At 35.5% G+C, this 16,130-nt stretch overlaps 2 protein-coding genes across 4 annotated transcripts in view; one reads left to right on the top strand and one right to left on the bottom strand.

Moving 5' to 3' along the window:
- Positions 1-16,130, top strand: part of LOC100442747 (UDP-glucuronosyltransferase 2B4-like) — a 243,770-nt gene that overhangs the window by 79,160 nt on the left and 148,480 nt on the right. The window lies entirely within an intron of this gene.
- UGT2B7 (UDP glucuronosyltransferase 2 family, polypeptide B7) overlaps positions 1-16,130 on the bottom strand; it is a 67,682-nt gene that overhangs the window by 4,822 nt on the left and 46,730 nt on the right. For all 3 annotated transcript variants that reach the window (XM_054553172.1, XM_054553173.1, NM_001131203.2), the window contains 4 exon segments: positions 15,967-16,115; positions 11,740-11,871; positions 6,205-6,292; positions 5,137-5,356 (listed from right to left, as the gene is read on the bottom strand). In XM_054553172.1, the coding sequence (XP_054409147.1) occupies positions 5,137-5,356; positions 6,205-6,292; positions 11,740-11,871; positions 15,967-16,089 (563 nt within the window). In that variant the 5' untranslated portion in view covers positions 16,090-16,115.

Genomic DNA, 16,130 nt, shown 5'->3' with positions numbered 1-16,130 from the left:
AGGTTTATTCTTCCTTTCTTCTATGGATTCATTATGTCAAATTTTTAAGAAATGTATTTTTTTGTATTATCTATATCCTTTTAAAATTATTTTTGTGTAGAAAATTGTTTCACTAACTGACTATTCGTTAGATGTATGTGTTTCAAATTTAATTTTTAAATAACTTATAAAAATAAAAGCAGATTTCAGATTGGCAAAATCATTTAAATTCTTTCAAAATTAGTCTCTTATAAAAAGGATGAAACTCACACTCACTATTGGCAAGAGAAGCTATCTATAAATACCACCTAGTGAAAAATATTGTTCTACTCATGGGCAGACTGCCTCCTCAAGTGGGTCCCTGACCCCCGAGTAGCCTAACTGGGAGGCACCCCCCAGTAGGGGTGGACTGACACCTCTCATGGCCAGGTACTCCTCTGAGACAAAACTTCCAGGGGAACGATCAGGCAGCAGCGTCTGTGGTTCGCCAATATCCACTGTTCTGCAGCCACTGCTGCTGATACCCAGGCAAACAGGATCTGGAGTGGACCTCTAGAAAACTCCAACAGACCTGCAGCTGAGGGTCCTGTTAGAAGGAAAACTAACAAACAGAAAGGATATCCACACCAAAAACCCATCTGTACATCACCATCATCAAAGACCAAAGGTAGATAAACCACAAACATGGGAAAAAAACAGAGCAGAAAAACTGGAAACTCTAAAAATCAGAGCACCTCTCCTCCTCCAAAGGAATGCAGTTCCTCACCAGCAATGGAACAAAGCTGGACGGAGAATGGCTTTGACGAGTTGAGAGAAGAAGGCTTCAGATGATCAAACTACTAAGAGCTACAGGAGGAAATTCGAACCAATGGCAAAGAAGTTAAAAGCTTTGAAAAAAAATTAGACGAATGGATAACTAGAATAACCAATGCAGAGAAGTCCTTCAAGGATGTGAAGGAGCTGAAAACCAAGGCGTGAGAGCTATGTGATGAATGCAGAAGCCTGAGTAGCCAGTGCGATCAACTGGAAGAAAGGGTATCAGTGATGAAAGACGAAATGAATGAAATGCAGCATGAAGAGAAGTTTAGAGAAAAAAGGATAAAAAGAAATGAACAAAGCCTACAAGAAATATGGGACTATGTGAAAAGACCAAATCTATGTCTGACTGGTATACCTGAAAGTGACAGGGAGAATGGAACAAAGTTGGAAAACACTCTGCAGGATATTATCCAGGAGAACTTCCCCAATCTAGCAAGGCAGGCCAACATTCAAATTGAGGAAATACAGAGAATGCCACAAAGATACTCCTCGAGAAGAGCAACTCCAAGACACATAATTGTCAGATTCACCAAAGTTGAAATGAAGGAAAAAATGTTAAGGGCAGCCAGAGAGAAAGGTCGGATTACCCACAAAGGGAAGCCCATCAGACTAACAGCTGATCTCTTGGCAGAAACTCTACAAGCCAGAAGAGAGTGGGGACCAATATTCAACATTCTTAAAGAAAAGAATTTTCAGCCTAGAATCTCATATCCAGCCAAACTAAGCTTCATAAGTGAAGGAGAAATAAAATACTTTACAGACAAGCAAATGCTGAGAGATTTTGTCACCACCAGGTCTGCCCTAAAAGAGCTCCTGAAGGAAGCACTAAACATGGAAAGGAAGAAGCAGTACCAGCCACTGCAAACACATGCCAAATTGTAAAGACCATCGAGGCTAGGAAGAAACTGCATCAACTAACGAGCAAAATAACCAGCTAACATCATAATGACAGGATCAAATTCACACGTAGCAATATTAACTTTAAATGTAAATGGGCTAAATGCTCCAATTAAAAGACACAGACTGGCAAATTGGACAGAGTCAAGACCCATCAGTGTGCTGTATTCAGGAAACCCATCTTATGTGCAGAGACACACATATGCTCAAAATAAAGGGATAGAGGAAGATCTACCAAGCAAATGGAAAGCAAAAGAAGGCAGGGGTTGCAATCCTAGTCTCTGATAAAACAGACTTTCAACCAGCAAAGATCAAAAGAGACAAAGAAGGCCATTACATAATGGTAAAGTGATCAATTCAACAAGAAGAACTAACTATCCTAAATATATATGCACCCAATACAGGAGCACCCAGATTCATAAAGCAAGTCCTTAGTGACCTACAAAGAGACTTAGACTCCCACACAATAATAATGGGAGACTTTAACACCCCACTGTCAATATTAGACAGATCAACCAGACAGAAAGTTAAAAAGGATACCCAGGAATTGAACTCAGCTCTTCACCAAGTGGACCTAATAGACATCTACAGAACTCTCCACCCCAAATCAACAGAATATACATTCTTCTCAGCACCACATCACACCTATTCCAAAATTGACCACATAGGTGGAAGTAAAGCACTCCTCAGCAAATGTAAAAGAACAGAAATTATAACGAACTGTCTCTCAGACCACAGTGCAATCAAACTAGAACTCAGAATTAAGAAACTCACTCAAAACCTGTCAACTACATGGAAACTGAACAACCTGCCTCTGAATGACTACTGGGTAAATAATGAAATGAAGGCAGAAATGAAGATGTTCTTTGAAACCAACGAGAACAAAGACACAACACACCAGAATCTCTGGGACACATTCAAAGCAGTGTGTAGAGGGAAATTTATAGCACTAAATGCCCACAAGAGAAAGCAGGAAAGATCTAAAATTGACACCCTACCATCACAATTGAAAGAACTAGAAAATCAAGAGCAAACACATTGAAAAGCTAACAGAAGGCAAGAAATAACTAAGATCAGAGCAGAACTGAAGGAAATAGAGATACAAAAAACCCTTCAAAAAATTAATGAATCCAGGAGCTGGTTTTTTGAAAAGATCAACAAAATTGATAGACCACTAGTAAGACTAATAAAGAAGAAAAGAGAGAAGAATCAAATTGATGCAATAAAAAATGATAAAGGGGATATCACCACTGATCCCACAGAAATACAAACTACCATCAGAGAATACTATAAACACTGCTACACAAATAAACTAGAAAATCTAGAAGAAATGGATAAATTCCTTGACACATATATCCTCCCAAGACTAAACCAAGAAGAAGTTGAATCTCTGAATAGACCAATAACAGGCTTGAAATTGAGACAATAATCAATAGCTTACCAACCAAAAAAAGTCCAGGACCAGATGGATTCACAGCCAAATTGTACCGGAGCTACAAAGAGGAGCTGGTACCATTCCTTCTGAAACTATTCCAATCTATAGAAAAAGAGGGAATCCTCCCTAACTCATTTTATGAGGCCAGCATCATCCTGATACCAAAGTCTGGCAGAGACACAACAAAAAAAGAGAACTTTAGACCAATATCTTTGATGAACATTGATGTAAAAATCCTCAATAAAATACTGGCAAACCGAATCCAGCAGCACATGAAAAAGCTTATCCACCATGATCAAGTAGGTTTCATCACTGGGATGCAAGGCTGGTTCAACATACAAAAATCAATAAATGTAATCCAGCATATAAACAGAACCAAAGACAAAAACCACATGATTATCTCAATAGATGCAGAAAAGGCCTTTGACAAAATTCAACAACCCTTCATGCTAAAAACTCTCAATAAATTAAGTATTGATGGGACGTATCTCAAAATAATAAGAGCTATCTATGACAAACCCACAGCCAATATCATACTGAATGGGCAAAAACTGGAAGCATTCCCTTTGAAAACTGGCACAAGACAGGGATGCCCTCTCTCACCACTCCTATTCAACATAGTGTTGGAAGTTCTGGCCAGGGCAATCAGGCAGGAGTAGGAAATAAAGGGTATTCAATTAGGAAAAGAGGAAGTCAAATTGTCCCTGTTTGCAGATGACATGATTGTATATCTAGAAAACCCCATCGTCTCAGACCAAAATCTCCTCAAGCTGATAAGCAATTTCAGCAAAGTCTCAGGATACAAAATCAATGTACAAAAATCACAAGCATACTTATACACCAATAACAGACAAACAGAGAGCCAAATCATGAGTGAACTCCCATTCACAATTGCTTCAAAGAGAATAAAATACCTAAGAATCAAAAGCAATGGCAACAAAAGCCAAAATTGACAAATGGGATCTAATTAAACTAAAGAGCTTCTGCACAGCAAATGAAACTACCATCAGAGTGAACAGGCAACCTACAGAATGGGAGAAAATTTTTGCAACCTACTCATCTGACAAAAGGCTAATATCCAGAATCTACAATGAACTCAAACAAATTTACAAGAAAAAAACAAACAACCCCATCAAAAAGTGGGCAAAGGATAGGAACAGACACTTCTCAAAAGAAGACATTTATGCAGCCAAAAAACACAAAATGAAAGAATGCTCATTATCACTGGCCATCAGAGAAATGCAAATCAAAACCACAATGAGATATCATCTCACACCAATTAGAATGGCGATCATTAAAAAGTTAGGAAACAACAGGTGCTGGAGAGGATGTGGAGAAATAGGAACACTTTTACACTGTTGGTGGGACTGTAAACCAGTTCAACCATTGTGGAAGTCAGTGTGGTGATTCCTCAGGGATCTAGAACTAGAAATACCATTTGACCCAGCCATCCCATTACTGGGTATATACCCAAAGAATTATAAATCATGCTGCTATAAAGACACATGCACACGTATGTTTATAGCGGCACTATTCTCAATAGCAAAGACTTGGAACCAACCTAAATGTCCAACAACGGTAGACTGGATTAAGAAAATGTGGCATATATACACCATGGAATACTATGCAGCCATAAAAAATGATGAGTTCATGTCCTTTGTAGGGACATGGATGGAACTGGAAACCATCATTCTCAGCAAACTATCACAAGGACAAAAAACCAAACACCGCATGTTCTCACTCATAGATGGGAATTGAACAATGAGAACACATGGACATGGGAAGGGGATATCACACACCAGGGCCTGTTGTGGGGTGGGGGGAGGGGGGAGGGATAGCCTTAGGAGATATACCTAATGCTAAATGATGAGTTAATGGGTGCAGCACACCAACATAGCACATGTGTACATATGTAACAAACCTGCACTTTGTGCACATGTACCCTAAAACTTAAAGTATAATAATAATAATAAAATTAAAAAAAAGAAAAATATTGTTCTACTCACAAAGGATCATTAATTACTGTCTTCAATGCATTCAGCAAGTCTGTACTCGACATTGTATTGAAGTCCAATTTAAGAGCTGCTCCCTTGGCCTTCATGTGAGCAATGTTGTCAGGTTGATCGGCAAACAATGGAATGCCCACCATAGGGATCCCATGGTAGATTGCCTCGTAGATGCCATTGGCTCCACCATGAGTTATAAAAGCTCTGGTTTTTGGATGACCTAGGATTGGATGAATTTTAGCAAAATTATTCATCGGAATAAAATGAGATGCACAGTGAAAGTTTCTGAAAGTGACAGTGTTTTCTAGCTAAAACATTGAACTAAATTAAAATTGTGTTTCAGACTTCGAAGGAAAAACACGTACTTGTACTGGGTATGTAAGTGAAGGCTATATGGTGTGTGTGACTTCACACTGCTAAACAATACAAGATTTCCAGTTGGGCTAATGAAAAACTGTATTCTAGATTTTAAAAATGTGCAAAAAAAAAAAAAGAAGACAGCAAAGAGATGGACATGAAGTGAACTCTTATTTTAAGTGCAGTCACAGAGTGTGATATGTGGGGTGGGCAAGGCAGCAGGCAGTGGGTTGGTGGTGGTGCTAGGATTGAGGAAGGAGAGGTCACACTTCATCACGAAATGTGTCATCACTTTATGATTAAGATTAGCAATTTAACTTTCAGAAAATACAGAGTCACTGGTGATAGAAGAGCTATTATTTTTACCGGCATTTGAAATAACCCTGCAGGAGAGGGAAAAAAAACAGGTGTAAAGTTGTAGAAATAGGAGACAGAGAGACAGCCCAGGAAGTTACTGAAAAATTTTGTGAGATATAATAACACCTGAAATAAAGATTCTCCCTGATTCGGACCATAAAGAATGTGGGTGTATATCGTAAAAGGCCAACAATTATAACGTATTCTTTCCTCCTTAAGACTGGAAAATCAATATAAAGAAGTTACATTTTGTTTTTCCTTAACAAATATTCAATAAGCTTGTTTCATGACTAACTATGAACACTCTAATGTGCTGTTACTAATATATTCAGTATTAGTTCACCAGAGTCTTACCTAGAAGGTCATTCTGGGGTATCCACTTGTAGAGCCGAGTATTGAGACCTAAGGTATCTGGTTTATTCCCATCAAATCTCCACAGAACCTGTTACAATAAAGAAAATATCTTATTTCATGAGTGGAATTCAGAAGTTATAGAACGTTAGAACTGTAAAAAGAGTAGGAATGAGATCAAGGGATGTTCATAAATAAGAACTACTCAGAGACTGATGTAAATATAATACATTAATTTTCTCAACTTTTATAATTAGTTAGGTATATAAGGAAATCATGATTTTCCAAAATAGTACCTTAGAAAAAAATCAGATTATCAATGAAAATTTCAAGCATTTAAGAAATCGTTACACTTTTTAAAAGAAAACCTACGTGTGGCCAACCATCATATGAAAAAAAAAAGAAAAAAGCTTAACATCACAGATCATTAGAGAAATGCAAATCAAAACCATAATGAGATAGCATCTCACACCAGTCAGAATGGCTCTTATTAAAAACTCAAAAAATATCATGATACTGGGGAGGTAGTATAGAAAAGGCTTGCTTATACTCTGTTGGAGGGAATGTAAGTTAGTTCAACCATTGTGGAAGACGGTGGCGATTCCTCAAAAACCTAGAGGCAAAAATACCATGAAACACAGCAATCCCATTATTGGGTATATAACCAAAGGACTATAAATGGTTCTTTTATAAAGACCCATGCACAGGTATATTAATTGCAGTACTCTTCACAATAGCAAGGACATGGAATCAACCTAAATGCCCATCGATTATGGGCTGAATAGAGAAAATATGGTACATATACACTACAGAATATTATGCAGTCATAAAAAAGAACAAAATTATGTATTTTGCAGGGATATGGATGGAGCTGGAGGCCATTATCCTTAGCAAACTAACAAAGGGATGGAAATAAAAATATGGCATGTCCTCACTTATAAGTGGAAGGTGAAAGACGAGAACATGTGGACAAATAGACAGGAACAACATACACTGTGGTGTATTGGAGGGTGGAAGGTGGAAGGATAAGGAAAAATAATTAACTGATTTTAGCCTTAATATCTGGGTGATGAAACGATCAGTACAATAACCCCCCATGACACAAATTTACCTATGTAAAAAAACTGCACATGTACCCTTGAACTTAAAAGTTACAAATAAAAGTTAAATTAATTTAATTTTTTAAAATTAAAAATATTCTAAAAAATGTATTAAAAATTTTAGCTAACAATTTCATAATGACCTTTGTGCTTATTTTGTTTTATGTATTTTATATTAGTTTTCATTTTCCAAATTTAATTTTAATGTATTCATTTCTTTTTGAGTAATTTGGGAAGCAGTTCACATGTATCTACTTGTGTGTAGGTTATTATATTAGAGCCTGTTGTCCTTTGATTGACAAAATAGCAAGTCCATAAATAAGCTTATTATAAGAAATAGATTAATGCTGCAAAGGTTTTATGTATAACTTCATTGGAATTATAAATTATCAAGCACTACTTCCAAAATAAATTTCAGGTGATTATTTTTGACACAAATTCAGAATATTATCAGTATTTCTAATTTTGGATATTTTTTGGCATAGAAATGAAGAACCTGTTGGTGTCATGAATAAAAACACAGCTGTTGAATAAACTCAAAATTGTATCTTGCTGAATTTGGTTAACTGATTATTAACACCGAGACAACGTGCTACAAAGCTTTGACGATAGTGATTAACATGTTCTGCTATAGCCAAGACATTTTATGTTTAAGTTACTAATTTTGAAACTCACAAGAAATCCTCATAAACTCAACAATAATTTACAGTGTTTAACTTTTATTTGCTACATCAGTGTTAAAGTAACTCAGGTTTCAGCAAAAAGTTGTAAGAGGTCATTACAAGAAAGCTTTATCAGGCAGGAAATTAAAAAGTAATTGACAAATACATAAAGGTCACTGGCTTATTCTATATAAAAGAAAATAAATTTCTACTATATTTTATAGAGGGGGCATCTGAAGTTGTTTCTGTGCCTGGCTTCCTTCTCTTTGACTCCCTTCTATATTTCCTTCTGCTTCCTCCATTGGGAGGAGTTGTTAATCTGATAGTGCAGAGTCCTTGTGGGGCCACATTTTATACTGCACAGGGTCCATCTTCAGGGCAGGATCCATCTCCACCCTTTCATCTTCCTGCTTCAGACATTGGCTGGGCGCAGTCCAGCAGGGCAGGCTGCTTTTTCTTTTTCTCTAAATCTATCTGGCTATGTGAGTACTTGGAATAGTTGTCTGTCAGCCTAGGCTGTTCTGTCTCTGAATAGTACCCTGAACATTACTCAGATACACCTCTTCCAAAATGTACAGGAAGTACAAGAGGCTGGATTACATGGCAAGCCTAAATTGCATGATGCATGTCAGACTTTTTGAAATACCTGCTATTGTTATTGTGCTAGTGAAGCTACCCGTTAAAATGTAATTTTTTCTGATACACCTGTAGTGTGTACAGTGCCCTCAGGAATTCTTAAACAAAAGGGTCAAATGACAGGGGCAGAATTTGGTGATATCTCTTACCTGACCCCAGTATCATGATAATACCAAAACTTCACCTACATTTCTTGAATAAATTTATTCCTGATCATACTATTAATGCCAAATTTATTATCAATGAAAAACACCCTCTGTATTATTTTAGCATCATTCATGTATGTTTTTGATTTTGAACTAATATCTGAGAAAATTATTGCTTTCCCAACAGCTAAATTTTTAGGCAGGAAGTTTCTTTTTTTAAATTTGTTATATCCATAAAGTTTATTTTAAAAAATGTAAAAAGCTAACCATACGGGAATATTTATTAATATACTTAAAAAGTTTGTTCCCTATGTTGAAGTAAAATACATTAGCAATATCTTCCAGACTCCATCTTTATAAAAATAAAACTTCTAGATCCTGAAATATACTACAGTAGAGTGTAGAGTCTATAGTTTACATTTTTTTTTTTTTTTTTTTTGAAATGGAGTCTCGCCCTGTTGCCCAGGGTGGAGTGCAATGGTGCAATCTCGGCTCACTGCAACCTCTGCCTCCCGGGTTCAAGTGATTCTCCTGCTCAAGCCTCCTGAGTAGCTGTGATCACAGGTGTGTGCCAACATGCCTGTGTAATTCTTTGTATCTTCAGTAGAGACGGGGTTTCACCATGTTGGCCAAGCTGGTCTCCATCTTCTGACCTTGTGATCCGCCCGCCTTGGCCTCCCAAAGTGCTGGGATTACAGGCATGAGCTACTGTGCCTGGCCTATAGTTTACACTTTTAATCACAGGATTGGAATTCATTCTTCTTATTCCCCTACTCGCCACATGTGGCGGTTATTGTTCCTAAATTAATAATATTCGATCATGTTATACTAGCACAGATCCTTAGAGAATACACTGCATAACTACAAACAGAGCCAATCTTCTCCATTTGTTGTCACGTATTTTATATAAGCATTTGACTTAAAGTGCAAATAGAAATACTACATCCCATAATTGTAAACATTCACCAAGAGCTTCCAGAGTACAATAAGTAATAGAGGTGGCCCAAGAGTCAGTCAAGTGTTCTTCACTCATTGCATACTGCTGAGATTAGGAAAACTGTTTTGAAGCAAATTATCATAAATTTTACTTGTATTTCTAAAAGGACGCAGTTCTGGATATACATTTTTTGTGAAAACACCTGAAAGTCATTCTAAAGACTACATTAAGCACCATTTTCACTTACTTGAAATATACTGAGTTAAATTCAGCAGTATGTATGAGTCCATTTGACCCAGCCATCCCATTACTGGGTATATACCCAAAGGACTATAAATCATGCTGCTATAAAGACACATGCACACATATGTTTATTGCGGCATTATTCACAATAGCAAAGACTTGGAACCAACCCAAATGCCCAACAATGATAGACTGGATTAAGAAAATGTGGCACATATACACCATGGAATACTATGCAGCCATAAAAAATGATGAGTTCACGTCCTTTGTAGGGACATGGATGAAATTGGAAATCATCATTCTCAGTAAACTATCGCAAGAACAAAAAACCAAACACCGCATATTCTCACTCATAGGTGGGAATTGAACAATGAGAACACATGGACACAGGAAGGGGAACATCACACTTCGGGGACTGTTGTGGGGTGGGGGGAGGGGGGTGAAAAAAATAAACAAAAAAAAAAAAAAAAAAAAATTTACTGCAGACAAGTCACACTTGAGAGGCCTGTCTACCAAGCAGGTTCACATTTATTTAGGTCCACCAACTTTCACTTTCAACCCAAAACAACTATGCTTCCACGGCTTTGTGTTTTCTTTTCCTTTTCTTTTCATTCAAAAGGATTGTGGCCAGGATATAATGTAACCTGCTCTGATTTATTGTCTTGAACCAATGCTGATTGCTTTACCTACCTCATATATTCTTATATATACTACTTCATTCTTCTGTTTGCTTTTTCTTACAACACCTTCGGTAAAGATTTAAGACTGTGTCAGGTTTTTGATGTGCCAGTATATTACTTGAAGGACTATTGGTTGTAAAGTGGCTCTCTTTATGTCTACATGTAGCCTTCACATATTTATATTTTAAGACCACAAACAAAAATGAGGGCAGTCATGATTTTGAAACAATTGGTATGGTATCTAACACTCTTTCAATTACTTTTATGATAGAGAAAAGAACGAAACATACATATGCATTTAAATTATGTTGGCAATGCTTAAAGTTTTTATTGCTTGAAAAGAAGACTTTAATATCTATGTTGCAGCTATGCACTAAACAGCAGAGAATATGTACAATACACTTAATTCCAACATGTATTTTGTCTGAAAAAGTATTCTAAGTATTATAAATAATATTTAAATAAATACATAAGTTTATTCAAAATAATGATTGCATCACTACTCATGTTAAAAAATTTCCCCAGCAAGTTAAATAAAATTCTAGCATGTAATTTCAAAAAAAAAAAAAAAAAAAAAAAAGAAATTAAAAATAACTGTGGGTCTCAAGTTCCCTTTTGTGGATACATATGGAGTACTGAGTTCCCACTGATACTAATAGGAACCACTCATGCACACCAAGGGTAGTAACTCCCCCAGGGCCACATGCAACCCCTGAATCTGAGGCACAACTATTACTTCTGTCAGTGGATGCTTTACAAGCGTATTTAAGGCTGTATTCAACTATAAAGAGTTCAGTCTACTCTTTAATATTCTTTCTATGTAGATCACATACGCAGTTCAAAATTTTACGGGCAGGAGGTGAGACGTCTCCAAACGCTTTTTAAATACCTTTCTCCATACAATTTACTGTCAGCATATTTACATAGGGGAATGTTCATACTTAATACCATTTTTTTTTAAAAAATGCAACCACAATTTTCAAACTTATCACAGTTTCTCCAAGATTACCCTTGTTCTAATTTTTCAACTTTTGGCCAACTTCACATTTGTCAGAAGTTTCTATAACTGGATTACTTCAAACTTTAACAGCCTCTTTCAATAGTTTTCCACACCAGTAAGGCACTTCATTTTACCTTTTGTGGGATCTGGGCAAGGGCTGATGCAATTACGTTGGCCCTTTCTTCTTTCATGTTACTGACCATTGACCCCAGAGAAAACACCACAACACCATTTTCTCCAGAGCTCTGTACAAACTCTTCCATTTCCTGTGAAAAAAGAATTTGTTTCATCACCAAAGAGTATTAGCACAGCGGGCACTACTGAAAGAATTGGTACAAATTACTAAAGAGAGAAAATCAAGTATTTTGAGGAATTATTGGAGTAAATAATATTTTTAACTGACCCAATCACTCAGTTTTTTTGCAAGTAGATGTATAATATGAGATAGGTGGACGCTGTTAAGGATATTTGTGTAAATACGTGTGTATGTGTATGTGTGTGCATGTGTGTAAGGGAGAAAAGAAATGGAGCTATTACATTGTAGTCAGGGAGATAATATTAAAAATATTATACACAAACTCTTCTCTTATAATACTAAAATTACTAATATAGGTTCTTGGAAAGTGGGACCACTCAGCTTTAATTCTATATTGTTGTTCTACTAAATCCCTTGTGTTTATTTCAGGCAGGTGTTCTGTAGAATTCTCTTAGTTGGAAGCCGTTAGTGGTTTACTTCCCTAACTATGAGCTCTGAGGATAAGCTACTCACAGTTGGGATAATTTTATATCTACATTTATGTTTCTCTACAATGCTTTATACTTCACTTAAAGTTTGTCAGAGTTTTCTGGTAGTTTTTCAAAAACTAAAAAAAAAATAAAATAAAAGCTGGTGGTTAAGAACCGCTGACATTCTGGAGTCTGGTATTGTAATTTGGAATTTCTATGAATTAGCCCAGGAGTCTCATTTATAATACAGAATTGTACAGTATATAGTTACATAGTTGAATGATCATATTTTTCAGGTTATTGTTTAGGTGGAGCACCTATTGCCCTGAAATCACACTGTTAAATTGATGTGCTATTTATAACTGCATGTGAGGAACTCTCACATCACTTTGTTGTGTCTCAGAGGCAGCACTTGCATCAGAACAGAAGAGGCCATCATGCCTTTCTGCAGGGGAGATCTTGTCTCTCTTTTGAGTAGATCACTCACACCACATAACACTCCTGGAGAAGATGTGCTTGGATGCAATCGATTGAGAATTATTCTGACTTGCGTTCCCCAATATATGCCAGTATTTAAATTTAAATACTTTCAGATTTAATGATTGGGGTAAAACTTTTCCTAACTGTTCTTAACAAAACAAAGAAAAGAAGTCCAAATGTTAACTGTGTAGACCACATATTACAGTGTTTTTTAAAATGTGATTTTTAATATTAACGTGAGAGTCATTGTACTGCTATTCCAGGTAATACTTGGAGCATCTAGGTATTGTGTGTGATTGCAGTTGCCTGTAGCCATATTTAATGTAACTGGTGTTCAGTGTTTCATCTCACTAGCTTGATGCCCAGAGCCTTATTTATCCACCGAGTGTTGAAGGAATCGAGACTGTTTACAGTTTCGTCACTGATATGGACTGGTTGTTTCTTCTTCTGTGATAACATAATAAAAATAATATAAGACTAATGTAAGAAATTTTATAAAAGCATGAACAAATTTTTTTAAATAAAATTTTTCTAAAATTTTTATGTTGTGATTTATGTAAAATATATTTTTTCATCATGGTTTTTGTCCTATTTATATAGCTCAATGTACACATGTGACACTTATTTAGATAATTTTAATCTTATTGTATATACATTTTCTTCCTGCAAAAAATTGTCATCTTGTTATATTTATCATTTTCTAACTCACTTTATTTGTATTAAGGCTGACAGTGTAATTTAATATTCCATTGATAAAATAATTGTAATGCTATTGTATGCACATAGTATAAGTTTTTAATCATTCCTTCATTTAAGATGTTGGATTATTTCCAATGTTAATTTCATGAATATTTTCCATAATGTTTAATAGGTATACCTTGATTAATTTTTTTCTCTGTATGATTTCACATGAATATATTATAAAACTAATAGCAATATTCATTTTTAAAACACCTGATATATTTTGTCAAGTGTTTTATTCTCTTATAAGAAATTATCTTAGAATTTAATATTTAATTGAAATGAAAGCAACCTGGGTTAGCAATTATTTTACATAATAAACGAAGAACCGGTTTCACAACCATTGACTTGCATTCAAATCTTTCTGCAAGTTAATAACAACAGCTAGTAGTAGTAATTATCACTATTTTAGTACTAGTCATCCTTTTTCTTGTCCTTCTACACCTCCTACTCTCTTCCCCCTCCTACTGACATTATCGGTTTCCCTTAGTGTGGGTGGGGAAATTTTTCAAGAGTATGGTAGGGTGGCACAGATTTTTCATTAGTCTTACCTCAGCTTTTGTCTCTTGAGAAAGTTATCATATAAAGCCCATTCAATTTGCATTCAACATAGATATTGAGTTTTAACAATGGAATAAAATTTCAGTTTTATGTAGACAAAAATGATCTTTTAAGAGATTACATAATAATGTAATAAAGAATGCTTGCTTTGTACATATGTCTTAAAAGTGTGATATTCATTTAAAATACATGAGTTTATTGTGTTCCTTCATAAAGAATATAATCTTATATGATGACAGAATTTTCTAGAATCAAAACTAAGGGCGCCATTCAGATACAAGTGGTATAAATTATTTGGGCTTTATTATACATGCGTTGTTCATTATCTCTGTGCTTCTCTGTCAGGCAGCTATGATGTTGAGACGAGTTGCCACAGGAAGCTTTAATAAGTTGCTTGTCATACGGCAAAAATCATCTGCTCTCATAGGGTATGTTTATGCTGTGATATGTAAACCTCTGGAGTCTCAATGAAGAATGATTTAAATGCTTTAGTAAGATCAAGTGAACACTAATTTTGTCTGCAAATATTAAAGGAACACATTTCTGTTGTTGAGGAAGTGTTTTAAGCTGCAATACTGGTGAAGATCCTTATTACCTGTTGTAGAATTTTAGAATTTCAACTAGCTCATCTTACTGTCAAAACTGATATGTCTACTTTTAATCAAGTCCACACAGTATCTGTTAACTATGACTCTGCAAGAGAATATAATTTTGATGTACTGAACAATCTGGTTCTATTAAATGAAGAATGATATCTCAAGTGACCTGCACATGTTAAGTAATTAGTAGTATTAGTAATAATAACAAAATAACCATAATTGCAAAATTAATAATATTTCTGAGTCACTGATTATATTCCAGAGAGACTTTAAGTGTTTTGTCTGTGTTAATATTTTTCCACTCAACACAATATGAAGTTGCCACTATTTTTGTAAATGTGGGCATAATGATTTCTATCAACATTCTAGTCCACTTTTCCATCATCTGCTACCTGAATCCATGCAAAATTTCCTGAATGGTTGGCTCTTTACAGTCTGGCCCTCCTGCAATTTAATCCATTGAATATCTTGAAAGCTGTCCTTTAAAAAGATAATCTTTTCATATATTTTTACTTCTTAATCTTTTTAGCAGTTTTTCAATGTGCTTAATAAATATTTCAACTCCTAATACATATCTGGCTCTAATTTGCCTCTCAGCATCATCCGATTCTTAGTCTCTCCCTGCAAACTAAACTTGAGGACTTGAAAACTGTCCTGATCACTTTACCTGCTTCTTTTTTTTTTTTTTTATCTGTCTCTCCCATTCTTTTACCTATTCCTGCATACTGTTCAGCGCTCATCTTACTAATCAGTGACTGCAGGATACTTTCTATTATCTCCACTGATGCTTTCTTGGCATTGGGTTTTTCCTTCAGATAATAGTTTTTATATAATTTTTATTACTTGCACATATTCCATTTTTTGAAGTAGAATGTAAGGTATGTGGGGACAGAAACCGTGTCTATTTTTTTCTCTGAAAATTCTGCACTTACCTGTGTTTTGTGCTAATCCCTTTGTAAATATTGTTTGAATGGATGACCAATACCTTCTTAGGTATTGCATAATGAAGGCTTTAATTTAACCAACCCTATTTTCAAAGTCTCCTTAGTATTCCTATCTATTTGTAATACTCATAAAACTCACATACGTGTGATTGTATTAACATGTACATGAGTTTCTAATTGGTATCTGCTTTACCCCACTCATTTCCCATCTTTCTTTCAGTGTAAGTCAAACACTCTGAATGAAGATTATAGAATCATTTCTACTGAAAATTCAAAGCCAACAAAATAAAACCAACAAAAGTATGTTTACCTTAGGCAGGGGTTTGGCAGGTTTGCAGTGGAGTCCTCCAACAAAATCAACATTTGGTAAGAGTGGATGTGGAAACTGAAAATTCCAGGAGTTTCGAATAAGCCATATGTCAGCTTTCCCCATTGTCTCAAATAAGGTAGTGGGTCTTCCTGACAGGAATAAAA

Source organism: Pongo abelii, chromosome 3 (assembly GCF_028885655.2).
Source record: "Pongo abelii isolate AG06213 chromosome 3, NHGRI_mPonAbe1-v2.0_pri, whole genome shotgun sequence".
Classification (NCBI taxonomy): Eukaryota; Metazoa; Chordata; class Mammalia; order Primates; family Hominidae; genus Pongo; species Pongo abelii.
Note: the sequence above shows the minus strand (reverse complement) of the source record. Positions and strands in the feature narration are given on the sequence as shown.